Genomic DNA, 20,266 nt, shown 5'->3' on the forward strand with positions numbered 1-20,266 from the left:
ACAGCACATAGGCTTTGTCTTGATAAAATACAACCGTTGATCACAGGCTCATTCATGTACTTAAACTAAAGCCTAGTACACACTGCTATATTATTAATTTTTTTTTTTTTTTTTTTCTTTTCGTTCAACCCAGCGGGCTCAACGAAAAAAACTAACAGGCCAGAGCCACTGTACTAACAATCCGATGTTGGTACATTAATCTTGCCTGGTGTTCTATTGTGTGCTGACTAGACCCGTGCAATTAGTTTCAAATTAGTTTTTTTTGTCAATTCGGCATATTAGTTATTTCGTAAACCTCAGAATTAACAAGATGGCTTTAACCAATTTTTTTTTTTTTTTTTATAAAAGTTTTCTGAAAGTTTGAAAATTTGAAAGAACGAAACATTCTGATTCATTTCTATTATAATTAAAATAAGTTTATTAACCATTATTTAAACTATATAATAGTTATAAACTATTAAAATATAGGTAACTGACGTTTCCTCTCAAATTTGGCTGTTAATACAAATTCATCTGAAGTTGCAAATTATCCAGCATTCGTTAGTGAACGTAATGAATACAAATTTATCCGAAATAACGAATGCTGGATAATTTGCAACTTCAGATGAATTCATATTTCTTATGTTAACTAACAGCCAATTTTGAAAGGAAATTCCAATACCTATAATATAATATTAATAGTTTATAACTATTATATAGTAGTATTTATTAAATGAATGGTTAATAAACTAAATATTTTAATTCTCCAAATGTTTTTGTTTTGGATTTTCGTGGGATTATGAATTATCGAAATAACGAATACCGCATCTAAACTAATGCAACGTTTCGACTTTATATAAAGTTATGAATTCAAAGTAACGAATGAAACGAAAAAATACATTTCAGCAGTGCACATGTCTAGTTCTGACAGGGGGCGGCCCCGCTGCCAGAACACTCCAGTCAGCGCTCTTGGCAGATCTTTTTCAGTTATGCCTCTTCAACGGAAGCCAGCCCAACTGCAGTACACATGGACTGAATGTCGGCTGATTTCTATTGAAGCAGCCAATGTCGCCCTTGTGTACAGGGCTTTAGGCATGTTCACCGGCAAACCTTTTCCATTCACATTAGTTGCACAGGGTGAATCCTACACTAATTTGCAAAGCAAAAATAAGCATCATGGGTCTCCATTGGGTATCTGAGATTAAAGTTCAGTGACATTGAAAATTTGAAACCAAGTATGGGTAGGCTGAATGTATCAAGTTGATCGCCTAACTCTGGTACAACCAGCCAGCCGGATTTTACATGCAATTCTTGCTAGTGTTTAGTATAGCTGCTAGCAATAATCACTGTTCACCCTTGGGAACAGCTTCGCTCTGCTGGACGGATTCCCCTGTCAACACTGTGTGGTTGCAGGAAAGAAATATCCATCTATCTATGGCCGGCCTTATTCCTACAGGTCACTGACAAGCTAAGGAGACACCAAATCCTTTATCTAATTGGTGACCTGCTACACATGCAAACAATTATCTTAGATCCCTTTTTAGAATGCAAATAAAGTACTTTGTATGGAAATCTAAAAATGTCTTATACCATACATGTAGAACACAGGATTAGATTATTGTAAAGTAGTGAGCAGATTACTCATCTCTTATGCAAGTTTAGTTTCTGCTACAAGCACATGGCTGTGGGCACCAAGGATGTGCCCATATTGCCTTCTTCCTTTATTTAAACATAAAATTGTGCCATGCTCTGCTAATCAAGTAATCATTGGTGTGTCCATCTCCTCCTTTATTGAAACTTGTGTTTTAGACATCAGGTGTCCCCTTGTTGGTTATAATTTCACAACTTTAGTGATAATATATCCTTTGTTTTTCCATATATAGAAAGCCCTCCTATCCACTACATCGATAATTGCTCGGTTTTTAAATGTTATAAACTGTACCATGCAGTATAAAAGCTTGTTCCTAATACAAGGCTAACGTACAGTATTTTGCATTCTTGGACAGGTATTCCAAATTAAATGATTTGCTATTTTTAGACCCAGTGACAAGTTTTAGTGTGTGTGTGTGTGTGTGTGTGTGTGTGTGTGTGTGTGTGTGTGTGTGTGTGTGTGTTTTTTTTTTTTTTTTTTTTGTTTTTTTTGTATTGAGATCTCTCCAAAACAAGAGCAAATACAGAAATAAAAAATAAAGGTTTACTGTCTGAACAAAGACTATAGAGTAAAGCTGGTCATAGAATGTTCAACAAAACTTCTCAGAAAATGTGAATGTCATTCAAAAGATTGTGTTCTTTTAACCACTTCAGCCCCGGAAGATTTTACCCCCTTCCTGACCAGAGCACTTTTTACAATTTGGCACTGCGTTTCTTTAACTGACAATTGCGCGGTCATGCAATTCTGTACCCAAACAAAATTTGCTTCCTTTTTTTTCCCCACAAATAGAGCTTTCTTTTGGTGGTATTTGATCACCTCTGCGGTTTTTATTTTTTGCGCTATAAACAAAAAAAAGAGCGACAATTTTGAAAGAAAAACATTTTTGCTATAATATCCCCAATTTTTTTTTTAAAACTAATTTCTTCATCACTTTAGGCCAATATGTATTCTTCATATTTTTGTTAAAAAAAAATTGCAATAAGCGTATATTGATTGGTTCGGGAAAAGTTTTAGCCTCTACAAAATATAGGAAAGATATATTTATGGCTTTTTTTTTTTTTTTTTTTTTTTTTTTTTTTTTTACACATTTTTGCGACCATTGACAATTATACAGGGATCAGTGCTATAAAAATGCACTGATTACTGTGTAAATGACACTGGCAGGGAAGGGGTTAAACACTAGGGGGCCATCAAAGGGTTAAGTGTGTCCTAGGGAGTGATTCTAACTGTGGGGGGGGGTGGGCTACCTAGGACATGACAGCGATCACTGCTCCCGATGACAAGGGAGCAGTAGATCTGTCATGTCACAAGGCAGAACGGGGAAATGCCTTGTTTACATCTCCCCGTTCTACCTCTCCACACCTCAATCGCCAGCGAACATAGAGTTCCCGGGACCTGCGAGCACAATCCCGAAAGGCAGCAAATTTAAAGGGACGTACCTGTACGCCCATTTGCCTGCCTGTGCTATTCTGCTGACGTATATCTGTGTGCGGCCTTCGGCAAGCGGATAAAGAAAATTTAGTTGAGATCTATAAATGATTGGCTGACCAAAACTCCCATTTAGCAAAAAAGTGAGGCACAGAATCGTTCATAGCATGAACATATTTTTCAGTTCATATAATTGAATCAACTAGTGATTTTGATAGAAACTATATGAATTATGTGGGGTTTGTTTTTTTTTTTTTTTTTTTTTTTTTTCCTATGTAGTATGAAACCTCAGGAACTGGTGCAAGCAAATAGCCATTTGCCTTTTGTGGTATTTACAAAGTGACAGAGGGTTACTGACCTTTGACTAAAGTTGCAGGACAAGTTGTTAAAGTTTCAGCTTATTTGAATGCAGTCTAAATAAACATGGAAATAATAAAAAAGCAAATTTGAACACACCTGAATTTAAATAGGATGTCATAAAATGCATTAAAAAAAAAGCCATTACTACACATGGCCTTTGTCCTATTTCATTATGTACAGTATATGTACCCAAGGTACACTCAAGCCATCCAAAGACGGATCAAACCTTGACCTGTTCAGCAGGGACTAACCTAGATTTGATCCATCTATGAGCAGGCTGGTTGTACTAAAGCCAATTAAAAAGGGATCAACTTCAAAACAACCAGCCTGTTGGATTTTTCAGATGTGATTACTGCCAGCGGCTATAGCTGCTAGCAGTAATCCTTATGTTTTGCCAGCAGGGAAGAAGTTTATTTTTCCAAGCAAACTGTGAAAATCCAATTTTTCTAACCTCCCTGCACTTATCCCTACAAGCCATCAATAAGTGAAGGGGAAACGGAATTATTGATCTAATTGGTGACCTGCTATACTTGCAAGCAGTTTTCTTGGGTCCTTGTAAAATTCAAATAAATATAAATAAAGGATGTTTATGTCTAGGAGGTGCTGAGATCACTTTTCATTATAGTTTCAGGAGCAGCACGAAATGTAATGCCTAATCCTTCAAATTTCCTGCAGAATATAAAATTTGCTGGAATGTATGGTCATCAATGAGACATCTATTGAGCAGATTAATTGAATAGAGTCCAGTTTCTGATAGAAGGGTTTGGCGGTATGCAGTAATGCGCCCTCCCATCCTTGTTTACATCACAAATCTATGCTATTCATTGGCGTGTCCACCATCTCCATTGACACCTGTGTTTAGACATCGTCAGATACCTCCCGCTCATTATAATTTCACAGCTTCCATGACAATACATCCTTTGTTTCACACATACAGAAAAACACTCCTATTATCCCCTTTTCAAGGAGACACGTTTCACACATCTGCTACATTCTGATATTTATTTTGTTTTAAATGTGCAAAAAGGGTAAGAAATGTTCTAAGCTGTACTGCTTTTACATTTGTCAAACACTAAAAAATTCTGTTCCAGGACAATAAAAAGCAAATGTTGTCTAAAATCAGTATTAACCATTGAATATTTTTAATTGTGTCACCATGTAAAAAAGGGTAGAACATTTAGATCCACTGACAAGTTTGAGGTTATATGAATGCAGCCTAATCAGAAGCGAGTTCAAATTCATAATGTATTTACCCCTCAGCATACCAAATATTGGTAAAGAGATACAGGAAGGGTACAATTGTACCTCTCATACTGTGCACAATAAATGGGGCAAATGAAAAGGCATAATGGTGTGTGTGGGTTTTTTTTTTTTTTTTACACGAAGGGGGGTGGGGTGTCTGTCAACCATTACAACCCGCATAGACAGGCGACAAGTTAGAATCTCTATTAAAGAGTATTTATAATTTTCATACAATATTGTTAATGTCTCACTATATATTATTCATCTTTTAAGTGTCCATACACATTACGTAAGTAGTTCTGAAATCAGATCTAGTAAACATTTCATTTCTGTGGCACCCACAAATCATGTTGGTCAAGACTCCATAGGGAGGAATAGGAAAATTCATGTTGGATGGAAATCATTTTCCCCCTAATAAGACTGTGCTGGCAATATCTGCAGTGTGCTACCCCCCCCCCCCCCACCACCACCACCACCACCACCACCACCTCACCCATAGGGATACACACAAATTGACTTCTATTCATGCCTAGAAAAATGTAAAAGTGCTTGGCAGCAAAAAGCTATGGAGCTGGTTTGAGCATCTCTGTACATCTGACCATCTTCTGGTGTCTATGGACAGATTTATACACTTTTCATTGCAATACAACACCCTCTGATATCTTTTGGCAGTTTTAGATAAACCAACATTTGACTGCACATTCTGAGATTAAACGTACATCTATGAGTAATATAAAGGTGGCCCAGCATTGGCAAGTGGTGGTCCTTATTTTCATCGTTGTTTGAATCTGTTAAGTAGTTTGTGTTCTAAGCTAGGCTACCTGAATGATAACCTTCTGTGGTCATAAGTGCTTGATATTGCACAGGTATATTACTGAATATGTATAATCTCCCTGTGGGTGGGTAGATCACTTTTCCCATGTAGTTAATTGGAGAATCAGAAGCACTAGACCATGTCAAAGGACAGGCAGGCTTCTCCCACCTACCATTTTACAGGAGGTGGTTATCATGTATGTCTATTCTTAATTAAGTCCTCACTATTGCCAGAGAAGCAGATCTCAAACCTTTTAAAAGGTTTTTAAATTAGATCATCAATAATGTCAATGTCATATCCCTAAACATGGACATCTTTGCAAGTACAAGTATTCTCAGAAAACGTTGGCAGGATCAGCATAAGCATGCTCAGTAACTGCACTTCTATTTTGTGTGTTGCTTGCACAAAAAACACTAGCTATTGTATTTTGATTTTCTGTTACTATATAAATATTATGAAGACCTTTTTTATATTTTTTTTTCAGCTTTCCTTTTCAATTAAAACCAAGCAATTGACCTCTTTTGAAGATGGTACCCAATAGGACGAGGGGTGTTGACTGACAGTCTGGTAGGGAGTTATATTGGGGAATCCATTGGCAGTTTGTGATCTTAAATATTAAGAACCCTTAATTTATGTTGGAAATTTCCTGAAATAATATCAGTGGATTCTTGTCTTTTAACAGCCATTGTGACCTGTAGTGGCCACAAATGGGTGATGCGTATATTGCCAATTCTAGCTATATCTGGAACAGATACACATGCAGTGGGCACAATCAACCGTTCTCATTGAGAAGATAAGCAATTGTTTTAATAAAACTTTATACAAAATACATACTATTTTATAACGTCAAGATGAAATGTTATAACCGAAATGACTTTTTTCTTATTAGCAGAGTTTGCATAGTTTTCAATTTGGATATAGAGGCACTGGTAGAGGAGTGGAAAATATTAAAATGTAAAAAAAAATTTATTATAATATAATATTTTTCTTCCCATTTTAATTTTCAGGATATTGAATTCATATTTACTAAAAATACATAAACCCAGAACCTCCTAGTTTTTCTAACCTGCCTGGTTTCTACCTGGGTTCATTTACATCTAATTCAATCACAATACAGCTTCAGAGGATGGTCAGGTTCTTGGCGATGCTTGATTAGCATCTTAAAAGAGTCCTAGGTTCATTTCATTAGCTCTAGACAATAGGTGATCTCAGCCCACTTTCTGATCTCTACTATAAAGTCTGATGTTCTTGGACCCTCAGTCAATATAAAACCTGTCAAGATCTGACTGAGAAGGTAGCTTGGATCCTACAAGAGCCAATTTCCACCGACTAACCAGACTGAGGATATTTTCTGTCCTACAGGACAATATTCTCCATCCAACTGAGCAGTGACTGCATTTTCTAGGTAAGTTTGTCACTGTCTTTTTTTCCATCTGGTGTTCAGTTTGATGGGCTGCGGATCAGGCTAAGATGGCAAGGGAAGGATCATAAATAGACATTAGAAATGGCCATCACCATTCACAACCGTATATGTTATGAATAGAAAGCCCAAACTTTTTCAGTTTTGGATTGGGTAAGAAAAATTTTAGAACAAACTGTTATTCTGTATTTTGCTGCCTGTGCTCTGTTGGGAAGATTTCCATTTTGGTTCCAGTCCCTGAAATGATGCAAGAAATGCTTGTAAAATGAGGGAGGTAGCACTTTAGGCTGGCCATAAATTATGCAATTTTCTTTAAAAAATAATTGCTTGAATCCCCCATCAACACTGTGTGTTGTGTCACTAAAGCTAGAGAGGGCGAAATTTGTCACAATTCTGCAGAAAAATCAATCGGCTTGTTTAATTAAGCTTTAGCAATAAAACCTGGAAGCGGATTGATTTCTCTGCATCATTGTGATTAATTTTGCCCTCTCTAGATTTAGTAAATAAACCCCACAATGTGAGTGTGTTGATGGGGGAATCGGTCATCTTTCATCAATTGTATTTACCCTTGCTATGAAGCCGAGTACAGTGTTGCAAGTCATTTTTAAGCCAAAAGATGGATTATATTTAATCCTGACAAATATCCACAAGCCTGTTTATTTTTATTATTAAAAACTTCTAATTGGTTTTATCGAAAATGTATATGCACTGTAAATACAATTCTAAGTACAGCCTACATTTCCACCCATTTTAAAATAAAAAAGAAACAATTAAAAAAAAAAAAAAAAAAAAAGTGATACACATTTGCAGATATTTTAATGGAAACCTGTACCAAGAACTGAGTATTCTTAGGTCAGCAAATGCAGCCTACATATTCCCTAGTTTTTAAAGTTTTTTTTTTTTCTTCTTCACTAACCCCTGAACAAACATGCAGATTAGAAAGTCAAACCCAAGTCTAAACGCCTAATATGTATACTTGTTCTGCCTCAAAACTATGGAAGCCAATGAATTGCCAGCCTTTACTAGCCTCTCCATGAGTGGAGAGCTGTGATGGCAGCCTTTTGAGTCTTATAACGCTCTAGAGCGGTTGTCTCAAATTAACAGCCCTCCAGCTGTTGCAAAACTACAAGTCCCATGATGCAATGTAAGGCTGACAGTTACAAGCATGACTCCCACAGGCAGAGGCATAATAGGACTTGTAGTTTCACAACATCTGGAGGGCCGCCAGTTTGAGAACCCTGCTCTAGAGTTTCTAGCTTGTGGAATGCAGATTTGGACATTTGTCTGATTGTCATCATGGGTCAATGAAGGTTTGCTACATCAAAGAAAATTTGACAGTTTAAGGTTAGATGGCTTTTGCTCTTCTCAGCCTAATACTGTATAACCTGGTAATTTAATCCTAAACCTCCACAAAACATTTCTACTGCTATGCTCTGCATAGATAGTCAAAGTACATTTGGGGTTACAATAGCAACCAAATATGTTCTACTATTCTAAAAATGTCAGGGACTGAGCTGTGTAATCTGGCAAGACTCAAGACTAACCTGCAAAATCATTTATTATATTAGTCAAACAGTTCACATTGTTAAATATGTCAATTTGCATGGAGTTTCGTTTGGATGTGAACCTGTCTCGGACAATTTACCAATCCCTCTCACCAAGGTGTCATCCACCTTCTTTTTTTTTTTTTTTTTTTTTGTATCTGTATACGATTTGAACTGTGGTGGTATAGCATACAAAAGGTTTGGGGATTTTAATGTAAGACAGCACAATCAGATCCTGCTTCGAAAGAATGAAAATGGGCCATAAATGGTCATCTATGAAAAGTTTGTTTTCTAATGTCATTGACATTTGAAAAAATGTGTTATTTCTTTTAAAAAAGGTATCCGAAGACTCCCACCCGCTCACACCTTACAATGGAACCTGCTTTTACAACAGTGTACGTTAAGGATATCTCTGATCACTTTCAGTACATCAAGAGACTGGGCAAAGGCACTTTTGGTAAAGTCCTACTCGTTCAGGACAAGGCCACAGGTATGTAAAAGCAATTATAATTGTCATGCCTAAAGTATTTTAATTGACATGTAATGCATCATCTGTTAATATAATGTATTTATTTATTTTTTAAATGTATTCAGTATTTTAATTGGGAAAACATGAAATTATATATTAGCATTTTATATGTGAGCCAATAGCAGCCAGTTAGTGACCAGCTCCAAGCAAAATATAAGCTTTCTACAAACAGTTATTAGCAGAAGGGCTGCAGAAAAGAACAACTAATTGACTGCAAGGTATACCCCCTCTTTATAGACAATGGAAAATCTTCTATCTCAGCATGTTTTGCAGACCATTATGGATACACCATATAATAAACTGGTCTTCATTGGTTAGAAAAATGAAAGTATTTAAAACATTGGTTTAAACTTTTACATTTCCAAAATTGTAAACAAAAATTAGACCAAAAAGTTTCTCAATAAGGAATAGGAATTCAAATAACTGTAAGCAGTAATCTTGTAATATTCAGTGATAAAGGGTTGGTTTGAAAACAGTTGGTTCCTATAGAAAATCAAAGACTGTTCTGTGAGACATTTTAAGATTCCATCAAAACTGTGTCTGAAGAAAATGTGTCTTTTTTTTTTTAGCGCTCAAAATCAAATGTATGAAAAGAAGAACTTGTTTTATATAAAGGCAAAAACCAAAAAACATTTCTCCATCTTTCTAGCACAGTATAACATGGATAACAAAAACCTTTTGTATGATGTTCATTAGAGTCCGGTTTAGGATCTGATTGTTAATGTGTCTCTCATTTGTGTTAAGGTAACCCAGTGGCCATGAAAGCGGTGAAAAAAGACAAGACCAAGTTGACAGCCTTCTTAAAGGAACTATCCTATTCCATCGTTCTATCCAACCACCATGGCATCATAGCCACCCACCCAATCTTCATAGACACCCCGAACTATTACATTATGACCCAGGAGCTGGCTACAGCTGGGACCCTACATCAACTCATTGAGCATGAGGTGAGGTGTTTGTACATTTGGTTCATTGTGTCTCCTTTCTTAAAACTAGAACCAAGAAAATTAAAAACAAAATTAGAGTTGTTATTGTTGACCTCAACCAACCAAATTTAAAATTTTCTTTATGGAGAAAAAAAATATATTCTAAATTGATTGATTGCTACTGCCAGCTTCTCCACATTTTGTTCAATATAGACACCTTGAGAGCAGTTAATATTCCATCTTTACCACTACATGACTGTGAAAGTGTGCTGCATCAATAACTGTCTCACTCCAGAACAAGGGATGCAGATTTTTCATACAAATGCAATGGTTAAAGTTTCAGTAGATAAAATACATGACAAGTCAATTAAAGTTAGATGATTGCTCCCAAAAAGGGCATAAAGTAAAGTTTGAGATAAAAAAAATCTGCAGAATTTCTAATTTCTTTCCATTATAGCCCCGCTCATTTTTGCTAGGAACATGAAGGTCTTCCATGTGTTTCAAAACCTAAAAAATACATCAACCCAGTTCTCCCTAAATATATTACTTGTTCCTTTTTGTTCAGCTGTCACCTTTCATGCAATAAGGAAAAATGTCAGATTGCTTTTGTATTTTTGGTTGTCAATTCACCCACAACTGAAGGGTGTATGGATCTTCATGAAAGCTGCAAGTCAGCATAGCAAATTTCTTTTAAAACAATTAAAGCCAATTCACATTAACCATGTTTATTGTATTTCATGCACTATTGAAATGTCTCATAAAAGGTTTTCGGTCTAATATTTCAGGTAGAAATTCCAGAAATAACGGCGAAACGCTGTGCAGCACAGTTGGCTAGGGCTCTGGATTACATGCATAGCCGAAGATTGGTGCACCGAGACCTTAAGCCGGACAACATCTTGCTTATGGACAAGGAATGCCACAGTGTCAAATTGTGTGACTTTGGACTATCTCGGCCTATTGGCAGTATTGTGACTTCCGTGTCACACATCATCCCATCTCTGTCCCCAGAGCAGTGTGCGATGAAAAGCGATGAGTATATGGTTGTGACAACAAGCATAGATTCCTGGGCCTTTGCAGTTCTTATTTATGTTGCTCTAATGGGAGACAATCCCTGGGAAGCTGCTGTGGAGGAGGATGAGCTGTACCAGGCCTTCCACTGCTGGCAGAAAAGTGGCAACAACATTTCTCCACCAGCTCGATGGAAAAAGTTGACAAAAGAGGCACTGAACATGTTCAACAAATTGCTTTCTGAGGACCCTGACTCTCGATCCTCTGTTGTTTCCATCACATGTTATCTTCGTTATGCTTGGAGAATTGAAGAATTCTCAGAGGAGGAAATGACAGAGGATGAATCCACAGAGGATGAATCCACAGAGGATGAGGAAGAAGACATGGAAGAGTCTGATCTTTTTACAATGCAGGCCCAGGAATCTACATGACCACCAGCACATCTTGGCATTGGCATATTGTATGATTTTATTCTTATCTACAGTTGCAGTTTACCGTGATAATAATTTTACTTTCTGCATTCCTTTTTGAAACCTCTAAACCCAATAAAGCTTTGTAACGTCAGATATTTAACTGCTGAAAACCTCATATGTCTCGTGAAACAATATTTTATCTTCACTTCACATGGTCCTTTTCCCTGCGCTCTTCAATAGGCACCTGGTAAAACCTCAGGTATTGACAGGTAGCATCTAGTATTATAAAAGACTGTTTTTCCAATTTAAAAAAAGCAGCACAGAAAAATTTTATTTGAAATGCTCTCATTTCCATAAAACATTTATTTGTTTGAAATATTCTCATATATCTCAAGTCTCCCGCGAGGTGCGGGAGTCTCTCGTATTTCTACGGTGGCTCTCGCACACCCGCAAGCGTCTCATGAACTCCCGGAAATGATCGGTGCATCAGGGAACAGCTGTGAACACCAATCTCCTTTGTATAGATTTTTAGCTGACAGCCGCTTCTCCTTCTCTCCCTCCTGTGGCTGACAGCTAAAAAGCTATACAGGGAGATCGATGTTCACAGCTGTCCCTTCTGCTGCACCGATCATTCCCGGCTGTTCTGTGTGCTCCTCACCCCGGCCCCATCCTTGTCCTTCTCTCCCCCCCCTGTTCTCCTCCTGCCCCCATGTTGTCTTCCGCCCCTCCTGTCCTCCTCCACCCCCCTCATCCTTCGCAGCTGGCTCCCCTCCTCTCCTCTTCCACCGGCTGCAGGGGGGGGGGGGGGACTGTCAGGAATAGGACACAGTGAGCAAGATCACTCCTGTGTCCTGTGATAACTGAGCAGAGTAAACTGTTTACTCTGCTCAGTTTATGAATAAACAGGAGCCTCTGTCTCCTGTTCATTCATCTTTAGTGCTAGTGCTGAGAAAGGGACTGGGGAATCTGTGACCTCAGTCCCTTTGTCTATCTCAAAGGGGAGATGTCATGGTTCTATTTAGACCCCTGATATCTCACCAAAGCCCCCCAAAAAATATTTTAAAAAATAATAATAAAATAAACTACTGACACCACTCTCTCCTGCCCTACCAACACTGTCCACTACCTCAACCCCCTCCCCCCAAAAAGCATTGTGAAAAACAATTAAAAACGAATTAAATTGTAAAAAAATCAATTCATAAAACTAAAAAAACTACTGACACCGTCCACTGCCACATACCACCCACCCCCTTCCCTAGAAGCACTGTGAAAAAATATTGAAAAAGTGATTTGAAAAATACTTTGTTGCTGGCGCGAAGCGCCACCTCCCTGAAATGAGTTTGCCACCTCCCTGAAATTAGTTTTTGCAGGTTGGGATGTCTGTATTCTTTTGACTGTACATTCCCTGCATTATTCTGTGTTTTTTTTGCAAATTCCCTAGAACTGCTCTATCCCACTTTGAATGTCATAGCCCTCTTCTATTGGTGTCTCATTACAGTGTGCTGGCCCAGTGGGCTGAACAAAAAAAACCTAACCACTCAGGTCAGAGGCGTTCTACTAACAATCTGATATTAGTACAGAAATCTTGCCTGCTGTTATGTCTGACAGGGGGACGGCCCCCCTGACAGAACTCCAGTAAGCTCTCTCAGCAGACCTTTTTCAGTCATGCCCCTTTGATAGAAGCCAGCCCAACTGCAGTACACATGGACTGAATGTCAGCCAGTTTCTATTGAACCGGCTGATGGCACCTTTGTGTACGGGGCTTTAGCCATGTTCACCTGCAATCCTCTTTTACATTTACAGTTGCAGAGGGTGGATACTACACTTATTTTCAAAGCAATAATGAATTAGCAAGAATAAACCTTGTGGTTCTCCATGGCAATCTGTGATTAAAGTCCAGTTACATCCAAAATATTTTATTTACTTTTGAGGGTGGAAGGGTTAGAACCTTGCCCAGGCAATAGGTACTAAGAAATCTTCTCAATAACTAACACAGAAATCTCTCCAATGGGGGAAAAGAGGAAGCGCGCACACACATTGTTAGTAGAGCAGGGATGGGTAAGAACTTCTGACAAGGTTTTTTGCTGTCTCCATCTTCCTAGCCTAGTTCTTGTACAGGCACTACAAGAGATGGGAAGGGCAAATCTGCCCAATAGCAGTCAGACAGTAAAAAAGTAAAAATCTGACCCTATGCAAAACTAGAAGCAAATTTCGGTTGGAGCTAAAATAAAGGATTAATCAGAAATCCAAGTCTTGGTTATCACTTTTAAAGGATAGGAAATCCAAAAGTGGGCCCATGGTAACAAAATGTGACTTGATGGTGTATGTAGTTTTAAGTGTGGAAAACCTTTCAATGGGCATTCATTGGCAAAAATAGCAGTGAATGACTGGAAAAGTGATCGATCATTGCTGTATAAAATAAGCAAAAATCCTGAGATCTTTACAAAATAAAACCAGTACTTTGGAAAGATACATTGGAGACAGAGTAGAGGAAAAATGAAGGTGACATTTGTAGGGTCCCTCATTAGCCTCACTGTTAGGATTATTTTCTTCTTCTCCCCCCCCCCTTTTTTTTTTTTTTTTTTTTTTTAATAAAGCCAAAAAGAAACCTGGTAAAAAAAAAAAAAAAACAAGCAGTAGCACACATGACTCTCATCCTTTTTGAAGTAGTTTCAATTTCTCAAACAGCGAAAATCCAATTTCTAAAATCACTATGCTTAACCACTTGCCGACCACCCCACATGTACTGCAGGGCCAGCGGTTCTCCTGTGTGAAAAAAAACAGTGACCAGCTTTTGTAGCACCAATCACTGTATTGGTGGCACTGGGCCCCAAAAAGTGCCACTTGGTGTCAGATTTGTCTGCTGTAATGTTGCAGTCCTGCTATAAATTGCTGATGGCTGCCATTACTAGTAAAGAGAATTAAACCATAAAAATATCCCACAGTTTGCAGATGTTAATAACTTTTGCACAAACCAATCAATAATGTATTGGGATTTTTTTTTACCAAAACAATGTAGTCGAATACATATTGGCCTAAACTGATGAAAAAATTTGATTTTTCTTTTTTACTTTTTTTTTTTTGGTTTTTTTGTTTTTTTTTGTTTTTTTTTTATTGGGTGTGTTTTTATAGCAGAAAAAATAATTTTAAAAATAATATGGCCTTTTGTTTATAGCGCAAAAAATAAAACCACAAGGGGTGATCAAATCCCACCATGTCCTTTTTTTTTTCCCCCAGTGTCGCATGACCACATAATTGTCAGTTAAATGCCGTATCGCAAATAATGGGCTGGGTAAACCTTCCGGGGCTGAAGTGGTTAAGGCAGCAAGAGACGGTTTAAATCTCAGACAGTTTCTGTTGAACCAGCCAAGATTTGAACAAGAGTATGGGCAGGCTGAATGTACCCAAGTTCGATTGACCAACTTGGAAACAACCAGCCTGCCATATTTTACATGTGATTCTCGCTAGCGGCTGGTGTAGCCGCTAGCAATAATCATTGTTCACCCTTGGGGGCAGCTTCCCCCTGCTGGAAGAACACAATGGTGCTGCTGGAGGGATTCCCCAGTCAACACTGTCTGTGGTTGCAGAAAAGATGGCCGGGTTTATTCCTACAGGTCACCGACAAGCAAAGGGGAAACTAAATCCTTTAACCAATTAGTGGACTACTACACGTGCAAACAATGTCCTTAGGTCTCTGACAAATGCAAATACAATACTTTGCTAAACATGTCATAACTGGACAAATTTCCATACATATAGCATATTTTTAGAACAAATGATTATATTATTGTAAAATAGTAAGCAGATTAATTCTCTTCTGTCAAGTTTAGTTTCCAAAAGAAGGGCATGGCTGTAGGTACTTATGATGTGGTAATTCCCCCTCTTCCTTGTTGAGACATTAATACTTAGTCGAGCCTGGCACAATTGTATGTAGTCTCCTTTATTGAAACTTGTGTGTAGACATCAGGTGTCCCCCCTCATAATTTTCACATCTTCTTCCTCCTGTTTCCTTACAGGGAGACACTTTTAAAAACAGAACTATCCAGATGAGTTAAATGTGCAAAAAAAAAGTTATAAAGTGTACCAATTTTGCTTTAGAGAACCACACAAGTTTGTTCCCAGACAATACAAAGCTAATATTGTCCAATATTGGCATTCTTTGACAGATATTCCAGTTATATGCTTTTTTTTTTCTAATAATTTGATATTATTTTTCAGTCATCTGGCACAAAAATGTGTAAAAAAAAAAATAGACCCACTGACAAGTTTCAGGTTTATTTGTTTTATTTACAAACTTTGACAGATCTAAAAAAAAAATAAAAAAAGGAGAGAAAATGCAGAAAACGTAAGAAAAAAAAAAAGTTTAACCTGAACAAAGACCAACTTTAGTCCAAAGCTGGTCATAGATGGATAGAATTTAGAAGAAAATCTCAGAACATTAGAATGTTATTCATTCTATTATTGTGTGCTTTTAACATTTAATTTTGGATTGAATGGACCTTTTCAAATGAAAAAAAACACATACACTGTTAGGAAAAGTATGTTATAAGAAAGTTTGGTTGAATTTTTAAGAAAATTGTCATTGGAAAAATTCTACCCATCTTTGGCCAGCTTAAGTATCAATTTCCAACAATGGTGAAATGACGTAACAAAGATTTCCATATATAGTGTAAGGACGTAACAAAGATTTCCATATATAGTGTAAGGACATAACCAAATATATATAGTCTCAGTGTACAGAAAAGATCAGAGTAAGGCAGGCCAAACATGATTGCAGGTTGAGAGAAAAAAAAAGGACTTGATTCCCCCTATCAACACTTTTATGTGGATGGTGGATTTGCTCCCACTAAGTTAGTGTATTCCCTACTGTCAGAATACACTGATCAGCACCACTGGTGGTGCTGATCGTGCAGAAATTTTCCAACAGGCTGGTTGTACAGAAGTAAATTTTACTGATCTGACTTCTGTACAACCAGCCTGCCCATACATGGCTCAAAATTCAGGCAGTTAATCAGGGACAGGCTGAATTTTTTTTCATATATAGCCGGCTTTATAGACCTGAAAAGTTAGTTCTGTATGCTGTATAAAGAAAAATCTGAAAATCTAGTTGAGATATATAAATGATGATTGGTTGACCAAAAATCCCATTTAGCAAAATGAGACATCGAATCATTAACATGAAAGATTTCCAATTAACATAAATTAATAAACTTTAGTGATGATTTTAAGAAGCTATATAAATTGTGTGAAGTTTTTATAAGGAGTATGAAACATCAGGAACTGGTGCAAGCAAACAACCAATAGCCATTGCTGTGTTTACAGAGGGGCAGAGGGTTACTGACCTTTTAACTAGAATTACAGGACAAATTGGTAAAGTTTCAGCTTGTATGAATGCAGCATAAACATGTTAAAATTAGGGGTTTTTTTTCCCAACACATCTGAATTTAAATAGGACGTCGTAACAAATACATAAAAAAAGGTCATTACTATCCTTGGCCCTCGTCCGATTTAATTTATTTTGTACAGTATATGTACCTAAGGTACCCATAGATGGATCGAAACTAGATCAGACCCTGTTGAACCTGCCAAGATTTGATCCATCTTTGGCCAGGCTGGTTGTACTGAAGTTTAGCCATTGATAGACTTCCGTACAAGCAGCCTGTCATTTTTTTCAGATGCGATTACTGCCAAATGTTATAGCCACTAGCAGAATTCTTGCGTTTTACCAGCTGTGAAGGGCCACCCCCTAACCGGCAGAACACAATAGCAAAACTGACGGCGTTGATTGGGGGGGGTTTGCAAGAATGAAAAGGGCATCGTCTATGGCTTGCTTTATATTTACCACTTATCTCTGCACTAATATATAGGGGAATAACAGTTTACCAGCAATTACAATTTGGATAAACAGGAGTAGGATTAGAACATCTATGAAAAATATTTATAATCTGCAAGCAAAATTAAAATGTTACTATATATTATTCATCTTTAAGTGTCCATAGACATTAAATACAAGTAGATCTCAGTAAGATCTGGTGACAATTTAATTTCTGTGCAGTAGAGCAAACATTGGGTCAAGACTCAGGGAGGTAGAAAAAGCAGTAAAGCAGGTAATGATGTCGAATGGCTAATATTTTTCCACTGATCAACTACACTGGTGAAATCTGCAGTGTATCAACCAGCAGGAATGCCACCTAACTGGTTTGATAATGCTGTACTTCCAGCCACCCTTTGATGTACATGGACATCTTCTACTCAATGCAGTTGTGATGGAACATAGGCTGATATCTACTGGTACTTTTAAATTAACATTTGACTTTACCCACAAATACTGTATGTGTTTTTAATCTGAGGAAATGTTTAAAGATGGCCCAGTATTCTTGAGTGGTGGTCCTGATTTTGGCATCTGTTTATACAGTCAGGTAGTTTGTGTGAATAAAATCCTCCTGTGGTCATAAGTGCTTGATATGGTCTAAGCAGATTACTGAATTTGTCTAATAATCTCCCTGTGGGTAGTGCAAGCCTTCACTTTCCGATGTAGAAGACTGACAACTCAGAAGGATAAATTAGGACACAGTCCAGTATTTGACAATGGCACAGAGGACAGACTGGTATTGCCCCTTGAGGGGATTTCCACCTCACTTTCGGTCAAAGCAGACTTCTCTCCAGTCGTAAAACAGAAGAATAAACACATTGGGGTTGATTTACTAAAGCCAAATCCACTATGCACTGCAAGTGCACGTGTAAGTGAAGTCATTGTAGATCTGAGGGGAAGCTCTGCTGATTTCTATCATCCAATCATGTGCAAGCAAAAATGCAGTTTTTTATTTTCCTTGCATGTCCCCCACAGATCTACAGCGACTGCACTTCCAAGTGCACTTGTAGTGCACAGTGGATTTGCCTTTAGTAAATCAACCCCATTGCTCATAAACAAACAGGTTAGAACTTAAGACGATATTTTCATTGAGGTCTCTGCTTTCCTATTCTAGTTCTTGTATAGGCAGAACTAGAGACAGGAAGTGAGGCCAAATCAACCCAATGGTAATCAAAGACAGAGGTAAAAAACCTGACTCGCTATCCAAAAACAAACATTTAAACCTAGCTCCAGCTGAAATATTGCTTTTAATGTGATATAAGCAAGACCTGGATTTTCTACCCTTAAACTGGAAATACAAAAGTGGACCTATTGTGACAACTGTGGCTTCACTGGGTATATGTAGTTATATTGTCCTATATAAATGTGTAAAACCCTTTCAGTGGGCAGTTGATGTTTTTTAAAAAAAAAGTGAACTACTGGAAATAAAAAAAAAAAAAGAATTAATTGCTTTAAGCAATAATCATGGGATGGATGCAAAAATCATGGCTAAATGCATAGGATTCAATGAGTAGAGAAAGAATTAAAAGATGGCTTTTGAGGAGTTTTGAGGATCCTTCATTTGCCTCACAATTTTAGGATTTTTCTTTTGTGAAAAGACAAAGTGAAAAAATGTTAAAGAAAACAAAAATTTAAGCGATAGCAGAACACACCCTTTTTTTTCCCAAGCAAACAGTGAAAATCAATTTTTTCCAAAATAACTACACTCATCCCTACAAGCCATTGACAAGCTAAGGGGAAACAAATTATTGATCTAATTTGGGACCTGCTATATATGCAAGTACAGTTTTCTTGGGTCCTTGTAAAATTTAAATAAAAAGCTCTAAATAACAAGCTCTGAATGGAAATTTACTAAAAATCTGACATAACTATACATATACTTGACTATAAATTAAGGATGTTTGTGCTACTCTGAAACTATAAGGAAACGTGACCTCAGCCCCTCCTAAAATCTGACGCCAAATCCTTCACATTTCCTGTAGAATATAACATTTGCTGGAATTTATGGTCATTGATAAGACATCTAGTGAGCAGATAAATTAAATTACATCTTCTGAATCAAGTCCAGTTTCTGGAAGGACAATGTGGGTAATCAGTATGCAGTAATGCCCCCTATCCTTGTTTACATCACAAATCTATGCCAGGCCCAGCTATTCATTGGTGTGTCCACCATCTCCATTGACACCTGTGTTTAGACATCATCAGATGCCCCTTGCTCATTATAATTTCACAGCTTCCATGACAATACATCCTTTGTCTCACTCCTTTCAAGGAGACGCTCCAAAAATCTGCTACATTCTCATTTATGGTATGTTACAAACTTTACTGCTTTTACAATTATCAAACACTAAAAATCCTGTTCCAGGACAATAAAAAAACAAAAAAAAAAAAAATATGGTTTAAAGTTGGTATTAACCATTGAATTATTGTATTTGTGTCACAGGACAAAAAAAGGGAAACCATTAAGACTCACTGCTAAGCCTGAACATAAGCAAATTAAAATTCATAATGTATTTACCCCCCCCCCCCCCCAACACACCAAATTTTATAGCACTTCATACCAAATACATGGTCAATAACAATGGTTTATCCTTTGCCCCATTTATTTATTTTGTACAGTATGTGTAGCTATCAAAAGGTACACTTGTATCCTTCACTTATCTCTTTACCAATAAAGGGGATGGTCTATCAGCCATTACAATCTTCAGAGAAAGGAGAAGAGTCAGAACCTCTATTCATAATGTGCAAACAAAATTGTTAATGTTTTACTATATCTATCATTAAGTGTCCATAGGCATTAAATAGGAGTAGTTCTCAGTCAGATCTAGTGACCATCTAATTTCTCTGTGACACCCACAATGTGGGTCAAGACTCAATGGGATGGAATAGAACTAGACAGGTTGCAACATTCATGTTAGATCGAAATACTTTTCCCCCTGATAAGACTGTGCTGATAATATCTGCAGTGTACTACCCCTCCACCGCCTCTTCATGTTTAGAGAAATGTGCAAGTGCTTGGCAGCATCCAGAATCTAGGGTCTATGGACAGATTCACACCCTTACATTGCAATGCAACACCC

At 37.4% G+C, this 20,266-nt stretch overlaps 1 protein-coding gene across 1 annotated transcript; it reads left to right on the forward strand.

Moving 5' to 3' along the window:
* The first annotated feature begins 8,810 nt into the window (after positions 1–8,810).
* On the forward strand, positions 8,811–11,332 carry LOC141141174 (serine/threonine-protein kinase SBK1-like). The gene is made up of 3 exons (XM_073628876.1): positions 8,811–8,928; positions 9,712–9,914; positions 10,679–11,332. The coding sequence occupies exons 1-3, from the start codon at positions 8,811–8,813 to the stop codon at positions 11,330–11,332; spliced, it is 975 nt and encodes a 324-aa protein (XP_073484977.1).
* Positions 11,333–20,266: the final 8,934 nt, after the last annotated feature.

The sequence above is a fragment of the Aquarana catesbeiana genome, linkage group LG04 (genome assembly GCF_042186555.1).
Source record: "Aquarana catesbeiana isolate 2022-GZ linkage group LG04, ASM4218655v1, whole genome shotgun sequence".
Lineage (NCBI taxonomy): Eukaryota > Metazoa > Chordata > Amphibia > Anura > Ranidae > Aquarana > Aquarana catesbeiana.

What these genes read in the sequence shown, in the direction of transcription:
- LOC141141174 (XM_073628876.1), top strand. Translation starts at nt 8,811, where the DNA reads ATGGAACCTGCTTTTACAACAGTGTACGTTAAGGATATCTCTGATCAC. An exon ending in CGTTCAGGACAAGGCCACAG is followed by an intron (nt 8,929 to 9,711) that starts GTATGTAAAAGC and finishes ATTTGTGTTAAG; the next exon opens with GTAACCCAGTGGCCATGAAA. An exon ending in ATCAACTCATTGAGCATGAG is followed by an intron (nt 9,915 to 10,678) that starts GTGAGGTGTTTG and finishes CTAATATTTCAG; the next exon opens with GTAGAAATTCCAGAAATAAC.